At 40.1% G+C, this 27,073-nt stretch overlaps 1 protein-coding gene across 2 annotated transcripts in view; it reads left to right on the forward strand.

Moving 5' to 3' along the window:
• Positions 1–27,073, forward strand: part of LOC122798288 (myelin basic protein) — an 809,205-nt gene that overhangs the window by 647,157 nt on the left and 134,975 nt on the right. For both annotated transcript variants that reach the window (XM_044067101.1, XM_044067102.1), the window contains exon 3: positions 13,978–14,435. In XM_044067101.1, the coding sequence (XP_043923036.1) occupies positions 13,978–14,435 (458 nt within the window). The remainder of the gene's footprint in view (positions 1–13,977; positions 14,436–27,073) is intronic.

A 27,073-nucleotide genomic window follows, 5' to 3' on the forward strand; every position in this document is an offset into this window, starting at 1 on the left:
TAATGACGTGCCAAACAAAATTTATTCACATGCCACTGTGTAGCACTGGTACTGAAGGTAGCCTGCCCTATGCCTTTCGTCCCTTCCTGTTAGACTCCTAATTTAAAGCCCAAAGCTCTGAAAGGAGGGATGTGCATTGTCCTTCCTGCCCTTTTGTAATCCAGACAGATGTAACTCTCTGCTTCATTAGCTCTCTTGTGTTTCTGTCTAATCCAGTCATACACACTGAGATATTATCTGCAGTAGCTTTGTGGTTTGTACAAATCAGAGAACCCTCAGACTCCACACAAGACATATGGACATGTCGTGGTTGCCAGGTGTTTTGTTCCACAGGATCCAACACTCTTAACTAGCAATATAGCAGAGGTGATTAAGGTTATGAGCTACTAACCACTATCCCATTGAAGTACCGGTTTGATTCTGACTACTTCACTTGCATATAGCACACATTTGAGAAAATCACTTATCCAGAATTGCACATGGATCAGCTGTAAAAGGGACTCGTGTTTAATGAATCAAAAATAAATAAATGTCCCTCTTACTGAAACATTTGGATCATGCATTGTGAATATTAGAAACATCTGATATAGTTGGTGTCACTGTGATGAGCTAACCTCTTGTACTTCTAAACATAGATGTGTTCTGAACCAAGTTTATTCATTGTTGTATTCAGATTTCTGGTATTTGTCTATGAAGACTATCCTTGTAACCATTTTATTGGTTTAAATGTATTTATTTGTTCATTGTATTTATGCATTTAGATGCTTAAAACAAAATATACAATATTGTAAAAATGTTATTTCAAAGCAACATCAATGGGGCTGAAACAATAAATAGTTAAAAATAAATAATAAAAGTTAAAAGAGAACTGCTGAAGTGCCCATTCACACAGGTTCATAGGTTCATAGGTGTGTACTAAGCTAATGGCCCTGGAGCCTTTAAAAGCCTAGCCCATAGGATTACCCTGGCATTGTGCCACCCGACCTTAGTTTCCAGTGCCTCTGTCGAGTAAAGCCAGTGGAGTGATCCCTGGGGTGAATTTTGTTTTTCCCATCCACTCATCAAGATTTCTCTTGAAGAGGGACAGTGAGCAGGCATGGACAGGGAATCCACCTGGAATAGAACAGTGAACTTGGAAGAGTGAAGGCTAGTGGGGGTGTTGGACCTTGGAGTGAGAATATATTGTTGGGGGGGGGCATAGCCCCCCACATAATTGCAGTTTATGCACTATTATATACATGTGTAGCCATTAAAAATGCCGTAGAACATACAACATCAGTAACAACTGGTTGCTGTGCCCCCCACACACCCCCAAATTTATATTCTCACTCCAGGGTTGCACTACAGTGGGGAACAGGGCATGTACCTGCCAGTGCTGTTTTTCGGTCAAATGAGTTTTCAGTCATATGGGTTTTCGGTCAAATTAACTTTCGGTCATTTGATCTCAGTCAAATGGGCTTCGGTCATATGAACTTTCGGTCATATGTAGTGAACCCATATATATATATATATATATATATATATATGTGTGTGTGTGTGTGTGTGTATACACACACACACACACACACACACACGCACACGCACACGCACACACACACACAAATTGTTTGTTCAGTCCTGGAACTTGAGGGTCTCAATTTTGTTGTAGGATGAATATATCACTGTATGAAGTAGTTTTGGGATGTTATCTGCATTTCATTTCTGTATTCAGTTGCTTTTAATTCCTGAAGCATTCCAAAGGTTGCAATTTTAATGTGAAAGGTTTTATCTTTCAGCAGTATTCAGTGTGAATATTACAAGTTTTATATATGGTGACTGTAATTTAAGCATTTATGCCCGGTCAAAGCCAGCTGTGGATAAACATGCATTATTGAACTAAACAAGGTTTAACAACATTTAACAGAAGTAAACATAATAAATGAATGTACTATACATCGCTTGCAAATTCTTTCATTTTCTTATAAGAACTTCAGAATGGTGTTTTGATAGAGTGATAAGTTCCTCATGCAATGAATATTACTATTATTTTAGCGGTTGTTTATCAGTAAGTGATAGTTTGCTGCTTTTAGTGTCTTCATTTAACAATGGCATACAATGGTAGCCATAACTTGTTTTTATTAACAACACTGATTTGTATAGCAATGCAGTTACCAAATTGATTTTTGTTGGTAATGCAGGATTTATAGTAAGTACTCTGACTGCTGTATCCATTCAGTGCTTTCATTTTTAAATCTAAAGTAGCTCTCATTGTATTATTACATTTAATAGTACAAGGCCATTTTATGCACATCTAAGTTTTATCAGAGAGATGTTTAGAATTTAGTATTTGAACAAGGCAAATAGTTTTCTTGGTCTATTTCTTGAATTCAAACCAGGAGAATCACTGATCAAAAATGTTTCCATGCACTTGCTCAAAACACTTATTTTTTTGTATTGTGTTGAACGATCCTATTTAGTTTCTTTAATCAAATTGCTGTTCACCATACTAGATTTGTATATTACTATATCCGGAATGTGATCACTGTGCAAGACACTGCACTGTTCGAGGGTGTAATTTTTGTGCATCCATGAAGATGGTATACATAACTAAGTAATCCCAGACATCAGGGTATAAGAGGTCTTGCCTTGAAAATAAAAGCTTATTTTTGTTTTGTATAGTTATTTTTGAATAACAATTTCAATGTACAGAAATCGACAAACTATTTCTCATTTGTTTGTAATTCAGTTATTCAGGAGGGAAGATTCAAAAGAGTTGCACTTCCATAAATATGTCATAAATTTTGATTTCAGAATGACCACTTTTTTGTTTCTTTGAACTCTGTTGAATTTTAGTGCTGGGAGAAAAGACAAGCTCGAAACTTATGAGTCTACATTTCATGACTCGTCCCCTTATCCTGCTGCTGAGAAGTTAACCAATATTATATAGGGTGCCTGTCACTTGTTTTTATGGCATACCAGAGTAAGAAATCTGTCTGCTCTGATATGGTCTGTGTCTCACACCTTCACCTGTTGTTGGAAATCTGGCCTTAGCACACAAAACAAGTGTAAGGTTTCTAGGCAGCAGAGCTCCCTCTGCCAAGTCTATCCACTATGTTTCTGGAGTCTTGTATTGCTTTTTCCCCCGTTAGGGTGTTTTTTCGGTTTCAGATGTTTGTGAAGGAATACTATGCCTGTTACAGTTTACAGACATTTCTAATGAAACACAATGATTAAAATATCTTCGAGAGAGACTGAAAAAAGAATATTCTGACTACTGTCTAGACCACTGCATCTTCTACAGAACCTTAGCTTTCTTTATATTTAACGTATTTCTTAATGTAACATTTAATAATTATTTAGCAAGAGGTTCTCTGGTTTAGTTCTTAGCTGGGGTTCAGACTCTGGATGTCCTTCCTGTGTTTGCACAGGTTTTCTACCGGTGCTCTGGTTTCCCACATTAAAGAAACTTACAGTGGTTGGACAGGAGACTCTAAATTGTCAATAATTGTGAGTGTGTGCATGTGTGATATGGAAAAAAATCCCTGGCAACGTACTTCTGTTTCCATCTTTTGCCTTGCACACTGTAGATGGTAGTGGCTTGCACGTTTACTCTAAGAGCCATGTGAGACTCAGGGGAACAAGTGAGAGAGACAGAGTAGCAGTGTCAGTCTTCTATCCTACTTTTTGGGGTATTTGATATGTACTTGATTTTTTTGTTGCACTTGTTCTCTTAAGACTTCCTTTTTAAATCATAACTGTATGCTCTGTTGAAACAATGTATACAAGATGTAGAATACAAAGTAGCATATTAAATAAATGTGCACAAGCAGCTGTTTTGATATCCTCATTTGTCTATGCTAAAATACTTAAACTGAGGATTTTTAAAAAATACACTCTACACCAATAAATTTGCAAAATCAACTATATTGATATTCTCATTTGTCTTTGTTGAAGTACGTAAAATAAGAATATTTTGAGAAAAAAACATAGTATATACCAGGCCTTAACTCATTGGTTGTTCTACATACATTGTAATGTGTTGTATAATTTACTGAAGACTGACAAGTGAAAAATGGTGAGACCTTTAGCAGTGCATGTTCCTAACATTGTCAAAGACTATGCTTATGGGTACTGCATACTGCTAATCTGCACTGTATTTTACATAGCGTTGTTACCTCACAGCAAGAGGTTCTCCCGTTCGATTCTCGGCTTGGCTTGGGAGTGCCTTCTGTGTGAAGTCTGCATGTCCTCCCCGTGGTTGAGTAGCATTCGAAAGACATGCGTGCGTAAATGGGCGTGCCTTCGTTGAAGGTTGGGCGTCGAGCTGGCACCTCGGCGTTTCGTATAAATCTACTGCCAGTCATTAGTGGACCGGAGTTCCGCTGTGGCGACCCCTTATCGGGAAAAAGCCGAAAGACAAGCAACAACAACAAACATTTGAACATGCCAACAAAAGAAAATCCACAATCCAGTAAGTCCATGGAAGTGTTGCTATTCACTGCTGTACAACTGCTGCTTCTCTTATTGCATTGTTTCTTTGCGTAAGCAGCTTTGAACCTTGCTTGTGAGCCGCAGTGTCTGATTTCTTTAGACATTACATTCCACAAATTACATTCATTCTTCTGTATGAAGTAATACTTTCTCCAGCAAGCCTGACTTCAACTGTCCCTCTCTCAGTTGCCAGGTATAGCCCCCCTCCCCATTCTTCCTCTTCAGCAGTACCCTTCTCACTTGGCCCTAAGTAGTGCATCTCTGTTTGTGCATGTTTGTTGTCTACAGTAAACACTGCTTCTATTCTGTCATCCGATGTATTTATGTCTGACTCTCCTATGCTCCTCATGCCACAGCCCTTCCATGCCTTTTGTTTGTAGGTAGATGTTCTTCGTGTTTCATTGTTGCTGTCATCACACTTGGGTTATCTGCCAGCAGGTAGCCCTCAGTCGGCCCGAATACTAGAGACTTAGCATTTCTGTGTCGGATGCTGTCGCTTCTTCCATGACATCAGGTCATCAGGGGTATAAAAACAGGCAGCCGACGCCATTATATCAGTCTTTCTTGCTGAGGAGAAGCCCAAAGTAAAAGCAGTTTGCAAGTGCCGGTCGGCCGCTACCTGAATTTTTCATATTCGAGTTGAATAACCCTGAAGTCTTCTAAAGCTAAGTATCCTGTAAGGGATTCTTTTTTCTTACTCTAACCAATGTCAGAAAAAGTAAACAATTGTCTTGCCTGTGAAAAGCAAATACCTCACAGAGATTTTCATTCTTACTGCGTCACCTGTTTAGGCCCAGACCACGACGTCCCTCGCTGTCGATTTTGTGCCTTGTTTAATGCCCGAACCATTTGTCGTCGGGCTATCTTTGTCACTAAATTCTTTTGCTGTCGATCTCTGTATTCTGAAATGGCTTTGGTAAACCATCCGACTACCGATCTTCCGAAAAAACATAAAAATAAAGACAGAGACAGACCGCATAGGTCCAAAACTGCCGACAATACTCCCGTTAAGCTAGTCGCCAGTCCGCCGGTACTCAATGAGGTGCCTTTGCAGGCCCTGATGCCCTCTTCTATGGATTTGCAGGCCTCTACCGAGATCCAGTCAGAGTCCGGTATGCCGCGAGATGCTTCTTCGACTATGGAACCAGTGGATGTCTCTACCTTAGATGGGTCTGGAGCCTCTGTGCAGGCACCAGCTTCTGAGGGAGTTTTTCATCCTACCGATGTTTGAATCAAACCGACAACTTATTTTTTTAACCAAAACTACCGAGTTTCTTAGGCCCAGAGTACGCACTACACCTAGAAAACCGGCGAACAAAGCGCATGCTTAGGCACCCATGCCACAAAAACAAATGCTTAGAATGGCTGAAGACCTTATTACACTGATTAGGGGAAGCCAGCCTTCCCCTGCTAAGAGACAAATACTCCAGTCCCCTTCAGGTTCTACAGACCAGCAGTCCGATGACTCTGACCTTTCTGATTATGAAGACATGCCCTTATCCGCCTATGAAGATTCAGATGCAGAGGAATCCATTCCCTCTGCCTCCCCTCCAGAGGATTTCTCTTTTGGTGAAAACTTGCATACTTTAAGGGAGCATTTCCATTGGGAATACCAAGACTATCCGCAGTCCAAAAAGAGACTCAGAGAATTTTGAGTTGCCTCAGTACAGGCCTTTAGCTATACCCCCTGTCCTGGATGTTGTGGATGATGTTTTCGTGGAATTCAGTCTTACTCCAGACACTTTACCTCCGGCCCCTAGGAAACCAGACAGGTACTACAGAGTACCTGCTTCTCACAAGTTTCTTTTCAAGAATCCTACTGCTGATCCAGAGATCATTTCCCAGGGACCTAAAGGTATTAAGGCTACTACAGCCAAAAATCTTATCCCTTCGGACAGGGATTCCAGAGCTTTGGACAGATGGGGTAAGAAGGTATATACCTCTGTAACTCTTGCTATCAGGGCATTGAATAGCCAGTTTCACATGCTGAAATACCAGCAACATATTATGAAACTTATTAAACAAAAAGTGGTAATTTTTCCAGATTGTGCAGAAAATAAAGAATTGCAGGAGCTTATGCACTCTGCAAACCTAGTTAGTAAGCATACTTTGCAGTGTGGCTTTGATGTCCTGGAAGCATCTTGCAGGGCAGCAATCACTGGCTGTGTACTGAGAAGACATGCTTGGCTGAAGGAGCAGGCCTTGCCAGATCATGTCAAATCTAAATTACTAGATGCTCCTTTAAATAAGGACTGTTTGTTTGGCACCAAAGCAGAAGAAGTTCTTAAAAAGATGGAAGAAAAGGCTAAATCTATGCAAACTGTTAAAGAATTCCTACAAGTGCAGCCACTTAGATTCAGTAGACATTGCCCTTCAAAACACCAGTCCTTTCCAGCCCCCTCCAGGCCTTCCCAAACAAGACCCAGGGGAAACAAACCACCCAGACAACAGTCTCAGGGTATGCAGAGATCTAAGCAATGGAGTGCCCCCACCGCTAGAGCAGGGAGTGGTAAGCCACCTCCTTATAGAAAAAGCTCACAATGACTTCTCAACTCTGCTTCCCAGCCCTGCCCAATTGCTTGTGCCCCTAGGAGGAAAACTTGCCCTTCATGCAAAAAACTGGATGTTCATCACTCAGGACCAATGGGTCCTCAACATTGTAACCCAGGGGTACAAATTTTATTTCCATTCATTGCCAACCCCAAGTGGGTTTCCAGACCTTCCTCCAAACCAGTGGGCAGAGGCTCAAAACCAAGTACTTTCCCTGCTCAATATCAGAGCTATTCAGCCTCTCCCAGTAGAACAGAGGGGTCAAGGATTCTACTCCAGACTATTCCTGGTACCCAGGAAAGAAGGCTCTTGGTGCCCAATCCTGGATCGTTCAATTCTCAACACCTTCCTGATTGTACCAAAATTCAAGATACTTGCCCTGCAACAGCTTTTCCCTATGCTAGCCAAGAATGCCTGGTTAGTCACCCTACACTTAAAAGAATCCTATCTGCACATCCCCATAAGGGAGTCATGCAGGAAATATCTGCGTTTCAGGGCAGGGTCTATGCATTATCAGTTCTCTGCACTTCCCTTTGGCTTATCTTCTGCGCCCAGAGTATTCACAAAATGCCTGGCTCCAACCATTGCATACTGCAGGCAGAGAAATATCCAAATTTACCCGTACTTGGATGACTGCCTGATTCAGGCGGACAGTCAGGAGTTGCTGCTTCAGCACCTGACATTTGTAAAAAACCTTCTAACTTCATTGGGGTACACCATCAACGAAAATAAATCACAACTGGTACCCAGTCAAAAGATTGTATTCCTGGGTGCAAGCTTGGACACAACTTCCCAGATGGCATTCCTCACTTCAGAAAAACAAGTCTGTCTGACAGACTACTTCAAACAAAGGGCCACCAGAACCCAGCTATCTGCAAGAAAAATACTGCAAGCCCTAGGGTTCATGGCCTCATGCATTCTGCTAATTCCATATGCAAGACTGCATATGAGAAAACTTCACTGGTACTTAAAAAGTTTTTGGTGCCAACATTCTTAGGACCTGGAAACAGTCATTCCTATCAAACCTTGTCTAAGGACAGAATTCCTTTGGTTGGCAGAAGCATGCAACCACAACAAGGGACTGCATTTTACTCAACCCCACACCGCCCAGACCTCCACAGACACATCAGATTATGCATGGATGGCAGGCAAATGTATTCAGGGCCACTGGAGCCCAAGGCAAATTCTCCTGCACATCAATCAAAAAGAGATGCTAGCTGTACAGAATGCCTTGACAGCTTTCAGATACCTACTCTTTCCAGGACAACTGCTGATAAAAACAGACAACACCACAGTTATGTGGTACATCAACAAGCAGGCGGAACACATTCTTACCCACTCTGCAGGTTAGCCATGGCCCTGTGGAACATGGCTTTGGACAACCAAGTTCATGTACAAGCTCAATTCCTGCCAGGCAAACAAAATTCACTGACAGACGACTTAAGCAGAAATATCCTAGACCCACACGAGTGAAAATTGGAGCCCAGCACCTTCAACCTTCAGATCCAGAAATGAGGGACCCCAGAGGTGGATCTCTTTGCCGCCCCCGACAACCACCAGTTACCCAAATTCTGCACCAGGAACCTTCACAGCAGGGCCTGGAAGGTGGATGCCCTATCCTTTCAATGGAAAAACCTCTCAATTTATGCCTTTCCCCCTCTGCCCCTTATTTCAAGAGAATTACTCAAGATAAAATAAGACAGGCCAAGAATAATTCTGATTGCGCTGGACTGGCCACACCAGCACTGATACCCACTCCTGCGGAGCCTCACAACGGTGCCACCCTGGCACCTACACCAGACCCCAATCCTGCTTTCACAGCAGGAGGGACAGATTTTGCATCCACAATTGCAAACCCTAAATCTTGCAGCCTGGCTTAGTCCTTAAATACTCCACCAGCAACCCTAAGCAAGCAACTGCTGGACATCATCCTCGAAGCCAGAAGGCCCAGTACTAGGAAATCCTATGCTGAAAAGTGGAAAAGGTATTGTTCTTGGATTCAGTCTAAAGGAAACGACACAGCACTACCCTCCTTACCTCTAATCATGGATTGCCTACTACACAGAGGCCTATCCTTCTCCTCCATTAAGATCCATGCCTCTGCCATTTCGGTTCATTACAATACTGAGCCACATCTATTCTCTCACCCGCTCATCAAACAGTTCCTGAGAGGGACAAACAACTTAAGGCCACCAGGGAGAGCACCCACCCCGCTTGGGACCTTAACTTTGTTATAGAAAAGCTCAAGCTTCTCCCTTTTGAACCTGCTGCTTCAACAGAGTTAAAATTCCTCTCTTGGAAAACAGCCTTGCTTCTAGCCATTACTTCAGCTAGAAGAGTGTCTGAGTTACAAGCGCTGATGGCTGTGGAACCCTTCATTATTTTCCATGCTGACAGGTTTTCCCTCAGAACTAGCCCTTCCTTTATGCCTAAAGTGGTGTCCAGTGTGGCTCTCAACCAATCCATCCATTTGCCAACCTTTTTCCCTAATCCTCAAAATAAAGGGGAAAGGATCCTGCACTCTTTGGACATGCACAGACAGCTCAGGTTCTACCTTGATAGGACTAAGCCTTTCAGAAAATCTGACCAGCTGCTAGTCAGCTTTGCAACAGGGGCAGAGGGCAAGACCATTTCAAAACAAACCATTTCCAAATGGATAGCACACTGCATCCATTTCTGCTTCAAGCATCATGGAAAACCAACCCCTCGGGATCAGAATACATTCCACTAGAGCTACATCTATCTCTACAGCATTTCTCAGGGGTGTCCCTACAAGGAACATACTGGAAGCTGCTACCTGGAGTTCTGTACACACCTTCACCAAGCATTACCACCTGCCTATCTTTTCCAAATCCAGGGCAGGATTTGCTATAGCAGTCTTGCAAGGCCTACTAGCCAGCCCTAACTCTTCTTGACTGCCTCCACCCTTCCTCAGCTTTGGGAATCAATCTAAGTGTGATGACTGCAACAGTGAAACACGAAGAACATAGTACAGTTGTGTACACTTACCATAAATGTAGATGTTCGAGTGTATTCACTGTTGAAGTCCTGATTTCTCTCCCTCCAGCCCCCTGGTTTTCTCTATCTCTTGCTATTCCTACTGGTATTGGTATTTACTTTTTACTGTTGGTGTTTTCCCCACCATATACTTGCTACCCTTTGGGGGCTCCTGACATTTGGGGCAAGAAAAACTGATGTAATGGCGTCGGCTGCCTGTTTTTATACCCCTGACAACCTGACGTCATGGAAGAAGCAACAGCATCTGACGCAGAAATGCTAAGTGTCTGGTATTCGGGCCAACTGAGGGCTACCTGCAGGCAGATAACCCAAGTGTGATGACTGCAACAGTGAATACACTCGAACATCTACATTTATGGTAAGTGTACACAACTGTACTTTACTAGACATGCGGTCCAAGAGGCCATTAAAGAGCCTACCCCAAATTCCCAATTTGCTGCAGAACTTTTTTTGGTTAAGGGAAGGTCACACACAAAGCAGATGAAGGCTGTAGGAATCAAACCTCATACCACAGGAATCAGTTTGTTAACAGCTCACAACTGTAATCTTCTGTGCAAACTACTACACAGTGTTTTTCTACTGGTCCTACCTTTGTGTGACTTCTGTATTTGTACACAGTATTCCAGATGTAACCTTACTAATTAATGCCTTGTACAACAGAAGGATGATTAATGCATTTCTGAAGTCCAATCCCTTTGCTGCTCATCCCCAAAATACATGGAGCTGTTCAGCTTAGGATTGAGGGTAACTGACCCCAAATTCATTCCTTTGTCCTGTTTAATGTTAGCCCTCTAAGACCATATGTTTTCTAAGAGTGCCCCTTTCAAAGTGCATAGTCTTGGAATTTATTTATATTGCATTTCATCTGCTGCTAATCTGCCCACCATACAGACCGCTACACTCTGCCTTGAGATGATTTACCCCCTGTTACCCAGTATAAAACTGCCGCATTCATCCTGACGTCATCAGCCCACACAGTAATGCTGCCCAAATTATATCTGATATCTAACACAAGTATTATCCCCGGCACGGAACACGCTGGCGTTACAAACTTGATTCTCGTCCTTGTCCCTTTCCATAACCAGCTTTTACTTCTCATCACTCAAACATTTCCCAGTCCAATCGGCCCATATTGGCTCAGCCTCATACCCTTGAATTTTACTACCAATCTCCGTTAAGGTACAGAGCATTAAATGGCTCACTGAAGTCTGGGCTTATCACATTCATAAGGCTTCTCTTGTCCCATGTCACTGTGACCCAGTCAAGGAAACAAATCAAGTTTTTCTGGCAAGACCTTTGTGTGCAACCATGCTGTCAGTCACTGGACAGAGAATTGGCATTCTGGGAGTCATCCGGACCCCTTTGCAGAATCTTTTCCTTGACCTTCTCTAAAAATCAAGGCAAGGCAAACAGATCTGTAAGAAATGGAGTCCTTCTTAGAGCCACTTTTATGCAAAAGAATCATTTTTACTGTTCTCCACTCATAAAACACTGCCCCAGTTCTAATGACAGTACAGATTTCTGCCAGATGTATGTAAAGCAAGCAAGTTTCCTAGACTCCTTTTCCTGTGTCCTTGAAAACTGTTGTGTTCCTTCTCAGCTTCATTCCTTTTCAGCTACGGGTTACCAATATTGTTGATGGATGCCTTACTACCATGCCAGCAGAGCAACTTATTTTTATTAACTTAAATGAGAGGTTAACTTGCTACCACTTCCCATTATTTTATGCTAATCCTTTGAGCCCTTTCGTGTAACTTGTTGTTGAAGCTTTCCATCTGCAGTTTTTCTGGGTTCCTTCCGGAGCCAACTTCCATCACTGCATTTTCCTTCTTAAAGACTGGTTTGCTAGGTAAACACTGTGCCTATAACTGTGGCCTACAGCAGGTGTTATTTCTGTCTTCTCTGACATTCTTCTGATTGGCCTTAGCCACAAGTAACTTTGTGAGTCTTTTGAGCAGTACAGGCTTATTCTGATAAACAGAATGAGATAGTTACTTTCAGTGGTAAATATTTATTTGCATTAAACTAGGACTGTTACCAGCTCTTTCTTGTTGCCTTATTGGGGAAAAAAATCAGTCTGCTCCGACATTCCATTGGTGTGATTAAAATAAGGAAGCCTAACAAACCTGGCCTGTGTATTGAATCCGTCTGTGAACCGATGTGTAACCAGTTCACTATTCATATGCGTAGCTTTTCACCTGAAATTACACTTCTTTAAAATAATGCACTCCATTTTGTACAGGAGTACATTTGTATATGGCTAGCAGAGTTCAGGTATATGACCTAGACACTTCGTCTAGAACCTTCGTGACCCTGCATTACTATTGCATCAGGTGCATTCCTCCCAACTGTCCAAATGTTTCCAAATTGTCTAGATTTTTGCCTCATATTTTTATCCTTTTCCTTGTAAATTTTGTGGTTTTCTGGCAAATCACTGAGGACTGAAATCACTAAATAATGACATACATTTGAGTTTCAAACTTTATTACCTTCAGAAAATGCACGCTGACATAAATCTTGCTATTCTAGCAACTTTCTAAGTTTAAAAGACCAATATTTAAAATCTGTCCCTGTTTGTGTCCTTCCATTATTTTTGGCTTTGTCCAGATTTCTTGTGCTAAGAGTTTGAGAGGTATGATCAGGTGTCTTGTGTATGACCATTCAGTTATAAATCCATTTGTTTTTTCTCTTGATTATCAGAATACTTAGTGTGATCTTGCTACCAATTGCAGGATGATTGCTGTGTATATCTACATCTCTTCCCTTAATCCTGAGTTATACAGCAGAATTACACGTGATGTCCTCCTGTCCACTGGTGCATTACCAGTGTTAAGGGAACTGTCACATCTCCACTGGGTTTCTGATACTGCTGCTAGATCACTCAGTACACTTACCATATTCTGTCTGGTCTTGGTGCAATATTTGCTTTTACATCATTTTACTCTTTCTGCATTTATGCTTTCCTTTAAACTCTTCAGATATAGCCAGAGACTTAACCTCTCTCCAGCTGGGCATGCATTCACTTATGTGATTTCTTGCAGGTATAGTTAGAACAGAAGATTTGCTCATCAGACAGATTGGCAGTTTGCCTAGATTCATCTGAAAGACTGGCATTGCTTCAGGAAAACTTTAGCGGTGAGTAATCTGGTTGACTTGTGTGTCTCAGTGCACAAAACTATGAAAAGCAGCAGCAGTCTGCCAAATGTACTCAGGTTGCAGGACAGGTCAGTCAGAGATAAGCTATGTACATAGGTACATAACACTAGGATATGTAAAGGAACTTCTGGCGGTAGCAGCAAAACAAATTAGATGTTAAATAGGTTAGCTTGTAAGATAAATGCAGCTGTCTTTCCCAGGTTCTGGTCACAGAAAAGTGCCATATTTTCTGATGGAGAGAAATTCTGGATCTATCTTGTTTGTCCTTCCTACCACAATACATTGTCTCTGCAAAGCCTGTATAGACATGCATCTAAATTTGCCAGATGGCCCTTTGCCCCTTGTTTGTTTTCTGCATCCCTTAAAATAGTGCTTTCTAAGGAATAATTGTGCTGCTTTTTAATACATGTTGCAAAACTGCAGTATTGTATCAGCTGTAGTAAGAAATGTGTCTGCATTTTTCCAAAATGCTGAAAGTGCTATAATCTCATTTACAGTTTTCAGTGAGTATGAGATAACTTCCTTGATACATCCAGTTATAAAGAAGAAAAGTTTTGTCCCACAATTTTAATGTATAATATGAAAAACTGAATGTACTAAATACTGTGTAAAATAGCCATTTCATTTTCCACTGCTAGAATACGAATTTAAAGTGCAGTACATATATTCTATGAATTTTGCATGCAGTGACTGGTTTGAGAAGAGAAAAATAAAATAACTGTATTGTTCCAGCCTGCTGCTTGTCACAGGCCTGTATTCACAGATCTCCCTTGTTGTTTGCAGGAGATACAGAGGCAGATGTGAACAAGAACAATGGAACCTCCTCTAAAACGACAGCGGTGACAGACTCCACGGGTGCAGAGGACCCACAGAATGTTGGGAATGAAGCCAAGTCAGCAACAGATGCAACTTGTCGCCCACACTTGGTCCGCCTCTTTTCCCGTGATGCACCAGGGCGGGAGGACAACACCTTCAAAGACCGACCCTCTGAGTCAGATGAGCTTCAAACCATCCAAGAAGACAGTGGTGTAACATCAGAAGGCTCGGATTTGATGGCAACACAGAAACTGTCCTCTCACGGGCAAGGAACAAAGCATATGGCAACAGCTAGTACCACAGACCAAGCCAGGATGTCCAGTAGTGCTCGTGGTAGACAAAGAGACACTGGTCTGCTTGACCAGATTGGCAAATTCTTTGGAGGTGAAAAAGAAGGGACCAGGAGGGGAACTGAAAAGGGAAAGGTGAGCTGTGAAGACTAGGAAAAAGAAATGGAACTCATTTGCTAGTTTCAGCACAAATTAATAAAAATTGCCCAGGGTAATTTTGCAATAGTGCAAGGGTTGAAATAGACAGAGATTGTATTCAAGTATCAGAATATGCTAACATATTTGATATTCTGTGTCTATTAAGTGCAGTTTTTAGCCCAGGTGGCATTAAAACAGACTGTGTTGGCAGGGATTGTGTAACCCATATGGGTGTGGCAAAAGAGAGTGCATCTTGTTTGTGTTTAAAATGCAGAATTTAAAATACAGTGTTACAAAGCACTGATCAGTATTGAAAAGAATGTGAAATATTTGCCTCTTTTTAGAGTGTAATGGACTCATTTTAAGGTTACTGACTAACTGTTTTGCAGAGCTGTTGTACAGCTGGTATGCCTTTTTCCACCTATGGTCACCTTTATTCCTAATATTTACTGGCATGATTCAGATGGTTGTATGTGCACGGCATTTGTAGTTTTCTCTGAGTTTGCAAGTTGTTGAGTAAAGCCACGTTCACTACGGAGATATCCTGTCATTGTAGCTTGCATGTGTCTAGTGTCAGATGCTGTTTATGTACTGGCAGGTACTTTACATACATACACACACACACACACACACACACACACACACACGCACACGTCCACGTCCACACATCTTTGCAGTGCTGATGGCCACTGCTTTGTTTCTCAGCATGCATTTACTTGGGGGAGAAAGCATGTAACACCAGTACCCTAGATACTAATCCCAAATGCCAGTGTACATCTTCTTCATCTAGGAAAAAAAGTGCTGAGATGATATAACCAAATACATTTCAGGAGCATTGTTGACAGTCTGAATGACTGCCCAAGCCATTCCTTCCTTCTGCGATAGCAATGTAACTGAAAGTCATTTTAGTTGTATAATTTTACCAGGTTTTTGGTTGGAGTGGGAACAGATAGCTGAAGACACAGTGTCGTACAAACCTGCATGTGTAGATCCCACTCAGTGTTCTCTTTAGCATGCTACTGCATTAGCTATCCATATGGGTGCACAGTGAGCCAGAACTAAGTGTATGCATATTCCAGGAATACTGCTGTAGGTCCAGGACAGCTTAGGCATTTCACTTGAGTGCCATGGATATTTGATGAATCGGAATTCAGACATTCCATGGATAAACACAGATTCCCTTTCAGCTAGGAAACTGCAAAAATTGGAATGTCATATTTACTCGCAAGATGTGACTTTTAGTTGTTCTTATTGGAATAGACTGCAGTATTATCTTTCAAATAGCAACCCCTAACCGTAATTCTTGAAGTATGATTTCACTGCCACAGTAACGTAGAAGAGCCATTGATTAATTCCCGGGGTGATCTGTAGTGGAAGCTTTATGTTTTACAACTGACAAGGCTGTGTGAAACAAGTGATAAAAGTGATGGCAGATACGTCACAGGCAGCTGTGAATTGTGGCTAACTGATTGTGTTTAACCAACATTTTGGGCACAGCTATTAATTTAGCCCACATTTTCTTGCCCTGCGGGTCTTTGATACATTTTCTTATTAGAAGCACTCTGCCCATATTTTATTCATATAAATTATGTTAGTTTCTTTGCTTGAAGGTATCCATTCTGGTGTATTGACTGCATAACAGCTGTTAACATACTTTTAGATGCTTACACAAGACCCTAAGAATAGTAATAACCAAAAATGGATTATTTTACTTAGGGTTGTATAAGATGCACTATTTGAATTTGCCAGTCTTGCCTTTCTGTGGTATGTTTGCTGCAGATACGTGTGTAAACAAGCAGCATCTTTGAAAGCTAGCTGTCCACTCTGAATCACTTTTTGCATGTGTTAGTGTATGAACTGATTGGAAATGAGATTCTGACTAGGTTCTAATGCAATGTACAGGGGAGTTTTAAAATCTAGTTGGTTTGATACTGTTGTGGTCTATGGCTATTTCAACTCTTGCCATCTCACATGTGTAAACAAAATCTTGTTACCCACTCAGAATAATTTTATTTTGCTTCAAAGTTTTTCAGTGCATATAATGCAGGGTTCCAGTAATTAGATGAAAAATGTAATTAAAAGGGTGTTTGTAATCATTTGGGTATGAATCATATTTTGTTGCATTTAACAAGTATTGTGAATCTATTACCTCAACTGGAATTTGTATATAATTTTGTTAATATTTATATATATATAAATAGATACTGTTTTTTTTTTCCTTTGGATGGAGGATTAAGTGAAACTAAGAGCACATAAGCCAAGGATTTCAGGAGCAGACAGTGTTACATGTTAGTGAATGACAGCAAACGCTGATAAGTGTTAACTGTGCCAAATCTAGAGGATCTGTATTACTTTGTTGTCTGACAGTTGTCAAATTTATTGTAAGAAAACTTTCATCTGAAACTTAGGCACATTATATTACAAAACAGCTATGGTAGCTATGGTGCAGTTACTTTACTATGCATAGCTCAGAGACAATAGGGCAGTTCTGTCTACTAGAAATTTATTTTCAGTATGGGATATAACTGCATCCACTTTGTGATTATAAGCACGTTCAGTCATCCTTTATGTTTTTTTTTTTTTTTCATTTCAGAGTATTTCTTAGTATCTGTACACTCTGCTTTGTTAGCTGGTAGGGAATTTCAGAGAAGAATGTGATTGTCTGTTTGTTTCACTAAGATAAAATGAACAAATGTGTATAATTTTACTAAAGAAAAGCAATATTCGCTGCTTCAGCACTGGAATATATGTAAACTAGGCTAACATTTTAAAGATATAAACCCAAATAGACTGGTTGGGAAAGTGTAGCAGACCGTGCTGTGAAGCAAGTTTTCCATGTTTTAAATGCATGTAACACTGACAAATTTACAGATGCACCTTTGTCTGTTTTGGAGGCAGTCTTACTGTGTGGTTGGAAAGAGCACCAGTCCCATAATATAGATGCCCAGCAAAGTTCTGTGTTTGAATACTACATCTACCATTTGCTTGCTTTTTGACATTGAGCAATGCATTTAATATTGTACTTTTAAAACCTATTTAGAACTGAAAATGAATCCATTGTTCACAAAAATGACAAAAAGTACTATGTTAATGCAAGTTAACTTTTTTATAGATCTAGTACTGCTATTTCTGAAGAACTGTAATAAATATAAGAAGGACATTTGCTGGATACGCTGTACTTATAAGCTGGTGAGCAATGCAGAGCCACTTTCCCCTATGACGGTGTTGTCCCCATACAAAACTTAAAATGGCTCATCCAAAATGCTGCCTACATCAGTCCTCCATGGAATGCAGCAGGAACACTTGTTCATTGTATATAGCCAGAAATAGTATTGCAAGTGAGCGGGTTATGAATTCAGTGTGGGAGCATATTCTTGGAGTAGCCGCATTGAGGAAATACAGCAGTTAACAGCAGCATCCCCCTCCTAAGGCTCTGAAATAATGAGCCATTCATAGTGGCTTAGCTGGTATTTTATCTGGGATGTTAAATCAGCTTATTAGCATGGCAGATGATGCCAAACACGTGGTGCCCAGCTACCCACTCAAAAAGTAGCTGCTTTTGCATTTCTGTCTTAAAACTGACTTCATCCTGACCTTTGCTAAAGAACAAACTATCTAAAAGAACAAGTTTGTGCTGGTAGTTGGAGCAAAGGACAAATGGAAACCCTTAAATTTATTTTGTACAATTTAGTTTTTGTATATGGGACTAGGATAAACACAGAGGTATTGTGGTATTCATGTATTGATATGTCTTGAATGTCTGCTATGAATTTCCTCTTGTTTCACTAAAAGTTTAAAAGGCACTTTTTGTAATTTATGTACTGATCTGTAAAATGATTCATCCTCCTTGCTGTATTAAACTACTAAACTGTTAACATTTGTAGTTGTTTTAAAACATTGTCTTATTTCATACCTTACCCAGGCTAATGGTGCTAACGTTCTAATCCAAACTGAATGCATGCCCCTGTAGACATGTTTATTTTTGTGCTCATTACAGTGGTACAGGGAAAAATAACGTTGTGATACAATAAAATGCTGAATTAGCACACCAGCTGTTAGTACCCAAAACAATGCATTATTTTGTATGATAAATTGTGTTTCTGAAGTTATTTTGGAAAATAATGACTATATTATTAAAAAAATACTGGTTTGATGAAGGTAGTAGCAGCTTACACATCCTGTCAAACACTTAAACGTTAACATGCATATATAAATATTTAGCCCTGAGGTCAACTATGACTCAAACAGACTACCCATTTGACAGTAAATTTTCCATATAGATGTTAAACAGTTTTACTTCTTTTATCCACCTTTGTTGACTTTCAGGGTCAGCACCAATAATAACCAGTTAGCTTCTTGTGAATCAGACTCATGTTTTCTTTTTCTTCTAAGAAAACATGAAGGCACATTTTATTTCTTTCACTACTTAAGAATTTCATCCTTTTTATTCTGGTGTGAATTACACAGTCGTACACATTACAGTATAGCTGTATGCATTTCAGCAGTTACCTACCCTTTCGGTCTCAGTGTTTATAGCTCCTCATTGGATTTCGTAATAGTAACATAGAGTTTGGACTTTGTCCATTTAGAACTAGAATGCATTGTCAAAATAGATTGTTCTGCTTACCACATTAATTGAAGTGAGGGCCTACATGCAGTTTTTAATTTACTAGGGAGCACTTCTCCATGTAATGCACAGGTACCAGAAACTTTCCTTCTGGGTAATAAAATGCTCAGTCTTCAAAACTTTAATTAAGTTTCGTAGTAAAGTGCTCAGTCCTCAAAACTTTAATTTTCAACTGTATTCATAGTTGAGGCATCACCATGTAAGCTGCAGTCACATGACCTCCTTTGCTTCAGGTCACTTAACTATAGAATGTGTATGCAAACCACAGCTGGGAAAAAACATTTATCTTAATTGGCTTGGTTAGTTTGAAAATTGAGAATTTTTACATGGTATTTCAGTGGTAGTTGTATTACTAACTAGTGTCTAGTTTGTTAGAAGTTATTTAAGAATTTGCATGAAGGTTGCAGAATCAGATTATCTATCAAATTTGCTTATATTCATTCATTTATTCATTTATGTACATCTTCTGTTGGCCATTGCTTTAAGACTAGGTGTTTTCTTTTTTTTTTTCTTTTTCGTGTTAATCAAAGTGTCAAGTAAGTCGCACGTTTTTAGATAATTATAATAATTCATCGTTTTCAGATTATTATTTGCTTGACAGTTAACATTCTGACATGCTTAGACACAGTTCCTTCAGAATTTAAGTATTTATCTAAATACTTTTTAAAAATGAAGACTCAGCTTTACTGTAGGGAGATATAATTATTTTTATACTTTCTTTTTGCAGAATGCAGTCCAAAGATGCTAAACAGTCTGAGAAAATGTTTGTGACATTGTTACCCACTACCCATCAGAATGGGTATGGGATAAAGCATTTTGTAACTGCTTGAGTGACAAGCTGAAGGCAAAGCTCATATAGCAGCAGTCCTTGAACTAATGAGACTCCGTAGCACAACACACATCTTCAGAAGTGGAATGCTGCATGTAGATACTGTCTACAAGTTCAGCATAAGCTTTGATGTTGCATAGCACAGGTGATTAAATGTAGTGCCTAGTCAAACTGAGGCTATTTAAATGCTGAGTACCTCACTAGTGATTTATAAAAGCCTTCAGCAATGGCTGATGGGAATCAGATGGCTCATCCAGTCATCTTTTCGTTTACCTCCTGTTCCTCATTTTATTTTTCAACAGTACAGCAGTCTTGAAATCCTGGGACAACTTTCCAGATATTTTTTTCTGTAAACTTGTTATGGGCCAGATTCATTAACGCCTACACTAAGTGTACAAGTGTACGCAGTTTGTATTCAAGAACATCCCTACCACATTTTTTGTGCTTTCTAGTCACTCCGTAGGATTACACTAAGTGCACATGTAGTCTACACTTTGTGGTAACCTTTATGAATCCCCCTCAGTATTTAAATATGCAAGAAAATCAGTAGGAAAATTAAAATTAGGAAGAAGAAGAAGTGAGAAACGCCTGTGTTGTCTGTTCACTCAGAACAGTGTACACTTAGCGTAGGTGTAATTGAATCCCAGGGTTTGACTTATTTTTTGTAGACATAGACTTTTCTGGGGTGTATTTTCATCACCCATTCATGTTTTTTTTTTCCTAGTCTATTTAAATAGTATTACAAAATGCAGACATCCCAGACCAGATAATTATGACTCAAAAAGAAAGATCCTGGCACAACTCAGAAGCATGTATATGAAGACATTTGCAAACTTCCCTTTATCAAAGCATCACAAACACAGACAGATTTCTCCAGAAAAAAATAAATTTCACCTCACTTTTTATGAATGCCTAATGACATACAGGTGCTTTAACAATACACTGAGATGAACAGCCCTAGATTTTGCTAGCTATAGACAATTCACCATTTTTCCAGCTCATCATTGTAGTGTAAGTGGAAAATCTAACTCTGTTCTGAAACATTAAGCACATCAAGAAGCCTTTGATAAATTTACCGTAGTAATGGGTACTAACTAAAGTAAAATAAAAATGCATAGCAAATGCATATAGGACTAAACAGAAAAAATCTAGCAGTCATAGTCACGTGTGCAAAGATACTTGCTTCAGCAAGGACATGAGATACGCAGACGTGTTTCTGTTCACTGGCTCATGCATGCACATTTTTAAGTGACCTATTGGAATGCAGACCAGTGAATCCTTCTCCTGCATACTGTACCACAATCATGAGACACACATAAAATAACACTGTACCACAATGCTGTCACACATAAAATATACTGTACTGCAGTCATGAGACACACATAAAGTAACACTGTACCACATAAAATAATACTGTACTGCAGTCATGAGACACATGTAAAATAATGCTGTACCACAATCATGAGACACACATAAAGTAACACTGTGCCACAATCATGAAACACACGTAAAATAATGCTGTACCACAATAGTGAGACACACATAAAATAGAACATTTGCCTGTACACTCAGTTCCTGCCAGGTATTTCTGGTTCCTTGATTTATTTTCATATCTCTGTAACGGCATTAATTAATTAATTTAGAAGGTGGGCAGTGGTTTGTTGCTTTCTACTGAGGAAGCTCTGTTTAGACATAAACTGTGGGAACAGGTCTGCTGACTTCTAAGTCTTGATGTTGGAAGTAAAAGATAATTTCAGAATTATGCTTAAAAGAGTTAATGATGTAATTTGTAATGTAGAGAATAGCGAAAAATGAATCTGAATGCGTAGTCCCAGTCTGTCTATCCTGCAGATGTTGATGTTCAATCCCTTCTCAAACTGACATCAAGTTCCATTGATGTTTTCAGAATAATTTGTTAGCCACACAATGCAGACACCTTGGTCTATCATAGAATGTCATCATGTTTACGTAATAAAATAAAAACAGCGAGTTCAGTAATGAAAGCAGTAAGTGATAGCACATACGGCACTTTATCTGTGCAGGATTACAAAACAGTAAGGGGAACTCCATTTCATTTCAACTTCAGCAACATGACAGCTTGGGTTTTTGTACTGTAAATGTATTATTATGAAAATGTGTTTGTCCTGATGTAAACTGCACTGATTTTGCTGTTTGTGTTACAGCAGCCATAGGAGCAGTTTCTGGCATAAACCTAAGCGAATAGCTGAGTATGTGTGTATGAACAGTATTGTTCACTCTACCATGTAGTGTCTAGTTTGAGGAACTTCAGTCCTTAAGTAGCATGCTTTGTGTCAATATTGAGTTGGTATATTTTAAGTAAGGTACTGATGTGGTGTCAAAGGTTATGGTGACACCATGGCAGTTCTAGAAAGATGGCCCTGCAGCAGTTATTGCTGCGGTTGCACCATGTGAGTGGAGTGGCACCCTTTTTATGCCAACTTGCTTTATTGCTGGCTACTGCTCTGTAGATCCTAGTGTCCGGTGCAAGTGTAGCACACACCAGTGGATAAGCAGCTATAGGTTTTGGGGTCAATGTTAAGGCATCTCTATCTCCTTTTGTGACAAAAATTATAATTTTTAAATAACTTTCTGTTGCAAGAGTCATATGAATTACCACAGCACAAATTATAGTGAATAAAAACACCAACCCATAGATACATAAAAACAGGTTAAAATCACAAACAGAAATAAATATAATAAGTAAACCTAAGTGCAGACAATACAGAATTTGTGAGAAGACTAAAATCAGACAATTAAATGCCATTAGCCACTTTGTTTAAGTATGTTTTAAGCAGAGACTTGACAGCATCTGCAGAAATGGAAGTCCCTTAATCCATAAGACATAGGATTCCAAAGAGTAGATGAAACATGTCTTGGTACCCCAGAAGACTCTGAACTGTTTCTTAGAATCACTGATAGCCTCTTGTTGGTCAAACAGAGCTGCTGAGATGGGTTGTAAGGAAGTAACAGGTCATGCAGATAGGCTGGCCACTGACTGTGCAGGTTTTCTTATGTTCATTTGTTTACCGTGTACAGGTCATCGTTATGTAAATTAGCAGTCATTTCAAAGTTTTCTGCACACAGAACATCTGTGATGATTTTAGTGCCCAGCCAAGTCAGTACATTGGCTGAAGCATTTTGCATAAACTGAAAATATCAGCTCTGTCCCTTGCAAGTTGATGTGGTTATTGTTTCCATTACTAGTGCTGGTCGCATATTTTATCAGTACAGATGCCAGAAGAGCAACAGAACGACAGAATATGAATCTGAAAATAAAGTCATGCAATGTTTCACATAAGTGGCCTAGCTTGAAGCCTTAGTGTAAATGATTGTATGTGTATATACAGATACATGTTAAAAGCTCTGCCATCTGTAGAAATACCTGGAAAATAAGTTAAGGTCACTTACCTTCATTTGTCACATTGAATGTGTATGTGTATACTGAAATTATGTAAATTATACCACATTAAGTAGAATGTATAGAATGTTTTTGTGTGTTGTTGTACAGTAATCAGCTCCATTTATGTTCATTAACGAGCGTGTCTAATTTGTAATTTGCCTTCTTACAACTCTCAACTGTATTAACTCAAGTAAAGTGTTATTAAAGTATTAAATGCTGGTTAACTGTGTAAAGTCATGTGTGCTGTTGCGTGTACCTTTTTTCCTTACTACATTTCCAATTAATCTGAATGTTGCATTTTGTTTATTTTGGTGCTAAATTCAAATCTAATACTGCCTGCTGTTCACTAACATTGATGTTTTTTTAAGCTTACCATAAAAACCTGGCTAATGTTGGAGAAGGAGATTTAATATGATTTAAGTGTGTGTGTGTTTGTGCGCGTTTGCATGTGTGCATCTGTGCGTACCACAGAGAGATAGAAACTGTGGTGAATATTTTTTTTTACGTTATTTACCAGTTTCACCTTACAGCAGGACCAGAACTACACTGTACATGTCATCACCTCCTCTTACCTAGATCTACTTGACTCTATCAAGGTACCCCCTAACACCCTGATTCTTGGTGACTTCAACTCCACCATAGACTGGGTGGACTATTGTTGCACTAATGCACTCTCTCGATTCCTCAACTTAATCAATTCTAACAGACTAGACCAGCTCGTCTCATACCCCACAAGGGGAGATAACATTCTGGACCTGGTTCTTACCAAAATGGGTGGCCGCTGCACTGCTCCCATAGTATGTTCTTCCCTGGTGAAATCATATCATATCATCGGACTGTCTCATTCGAAGTTTCTCTCCAACCCAATCTGCCCCCCAGCCATAATCAAGCTAAAAAACTTCTTAAAAGCTGACTACAATCTCCTAAGGGAGGGTATCTGTGGCTTCACACCACCGCCCCCTCAGAGGATGGAGACAACTATGCTGAACAGTACGCCAATACAAGCATCTGCACAATGGCATGGACTCAGCCATACCCAATAGAACTAAAACCTGCTCCTCAAGGAAACACAAACCTGTTTGATGGACATCCTCTATCAGCGGGCTTTACAACAAAAGGAAGAAACTGTTGTCCAAGAGTAAAAGGGAACAAATTCCAAATCGGAAAAACTCCCTCCTTAGCCTCAACTAGCAAATTTGATCACTAGTGAAAACCTCCAAGGCCAATTATGAACCAAAACTAGCCTCCATAATAAAAGGAAAGCATAAAGTCTTCTTCAGTTATGTCAGGAACCTCTGTGGTAAAGCTCAGGTTTGTTCCAAATTAGTACTTAACAGTATCACTTACACTGATCCTGTTGACTTAGCCAACCTGCTAGCAGATAAGCTCAGTGCAAACTTCACCCCCCTGTCCTTTCCCCAAAGGCCTTTTCAACATCCCCGATACTTGTCCTGCACCTCACAGTCCATAGATCAAGTGTTACAGGCCTTCTCCAAGGCAAAGAACACAGCTTCCATGGTACCTGATAGTATCCCAGGATGTATTCTGCATCATCTCCAGCAAGAACTGGCTTCGCCATTGAGCACCCTCTTCAACCATAGTCTAAGTACTGGTTTCATTCCAGCAGAGTGGAGAACTGCCATTGTCATCCCCCTTGCACAAAGGTGGTGACACTACTGACCCTGGAAACTATCAACCCCATTAGCTTGACAAGTCTGATCTGTAAAGCCATGGAGAGTATTATTATGGATCTCATAAACAAGGACATAGGCAATCTCCAAGCACTTGACCCTACCCATTTCGGATTCGTCAAGGGCAGATCTTGCCTGTTGAACCTGGTTGACTTCTTTGAGACTGTCACCCTGGATGAGAGAAAGTCAATACATACAACTCACCTTGACTTGGCCAAGGCCTTTGACACAGTCCCCTACACAGGAAGCATCAAAAAGCTAACACAACTTGGCATAAATCCCCATCTCATCAGGTGGGTGTCCATCTGGCTCACCGACAGGACCCTCAAAGTCAAAATAGGCACCTCCAATAGCAGACCTGTCACTGGTGGAGTTCCCCAGGGATCTGTCCTGGGACCCCTACTATTTGGCATCTATTTCTCAGAGGTCTAGGCAAAGACAAAAGGCATGTGGCTGACCAAGTTTGTGGAAGACTGTAAGTTGGGCACTGTCATTGACTCCCCAAATGAGGTTAACATACTACAAGAGCGTCTCACAGCAACTAATGACTGGTGTCAAAGTCATGGCCTCAAGTTAAATGTAGAAAAATGGTCATCGTACATTTCGGCAAAAATGCAACCCCTATTGATTACCACATCAATGGCAACCCCCAAAGCACACAACCTGTGGTGAGAGACAACCTCACATTCAACCATCATGTAGTGGCAGTGGTCAGAAAAGATTTTACTTAGTTCATCTCATAAGTAAAGGGATTGCATCCAGAAAAAAGGAGGTTATTACCTCTCTATACGCCTCCTTCATTAGACCAGTAATTGAGTATAACTCCCCATTTGGGATGTACATCTCCAAACATCTGCACCAACTGGAAAGGCCACTGAAATGTCTCACAATGAGAATCCATGGCCTCCAACACCTGTCCTATGTGGACAGGCTCAAATCACTATCATTCTACTCAGTATCATACAGATTGCTCAGGGGTGAGCTGTGTCTCACCTACAATGCAATCTGACCCTGCCCTACAAGAGATGATCCACATCTGTAAGTCTTAACTCCTCACACACTACCTGCATAAAAGGCCTGAATCTAATATGCGGCATCAACAAAACCTGCTGGAGAGACAGGTTTGTCTCCCAAAACCTGCCCGTCTCTGGAATAGACTTTCCATATATGTCAAACAGAGCACCTCGCTGACCCTCTTCAAGCACAACCTTGATGAGTGGATGAGAAACCACAAATTTGCCCCATGGGTTCCACTTGTATACCTCACTGACAGGAGCAACAGATGCTAACTGAGGTTTCTTTTTGGGATAAACTCTTGACTAGGCTTGGAAGGGCCTCAGGGCCATTAGCTTAGTAACCTCCTATGATCCTGTGATCTCAGGTGCATTATTTTTAAACTACTAAAATGTTCATTGGCATCCATTTTACATTACTTATTGACTGTGTGCCATGGAAGACTATGGGTCCCTTTGGCACAGCAGCTCCTGTATACAGTCAGATAGGAAGAATAGAGAGGTACTTAACAGAATATGAGCAACATTTAAGCAATCTTAATTGAAATATAGATATGATTCCATTCATATGTTGTGAATGGTGCATGTGACATGTACATAAATTCCTTATTCATGATGAATTTGCATCTGAAATCCAACTATTATTTACTTAGAGGTTTACCCATTTTTCCTGCTTAATCACTTGTCATAAAGAAATAACAAATCCTATGGTCTCTGCCCCACACATTTAGCTTTTCTTCCTGTTCTATCAGACTAAGAACAGGCCACAAAGGTAGGTGTGGTGAATACGTGTGTTTTCAAGTAAATGGGCTCAGCTTCAAAGTATAAATAAAATAGAAATGAAGAGTTATGGATAGTGTAAGCAGCATTAGATATTCTGGTGTTTTTGTACAGAAACTTAGAGATATGAAGACATCAGAGGTAAAAATGTTTGGGTTAGTAAAAATGCTGGTAGTAGTGGTAATAACACAAACACTTACTATTACATATGTGAAATTAAAAATACAATACATTATGCTCATAAAAATGCACAGTTTGGGAGCTCAAAAACACC

The sequence above is a fragment of the Protopterus annectens genome, chromosome 3.part1, assembly GCF_019279795.1.
Source record: "Protopterus annectens isolate FY-2018-M chromosome 3.part1, PAN1.0, whole genome shotgun sequence".
NCBI classification, from domain to species: Eukaryota; Metazoa; Chordata; order Ceratodontiformes; family Protopteridae; genus Protopterus; species Protopterus annectens.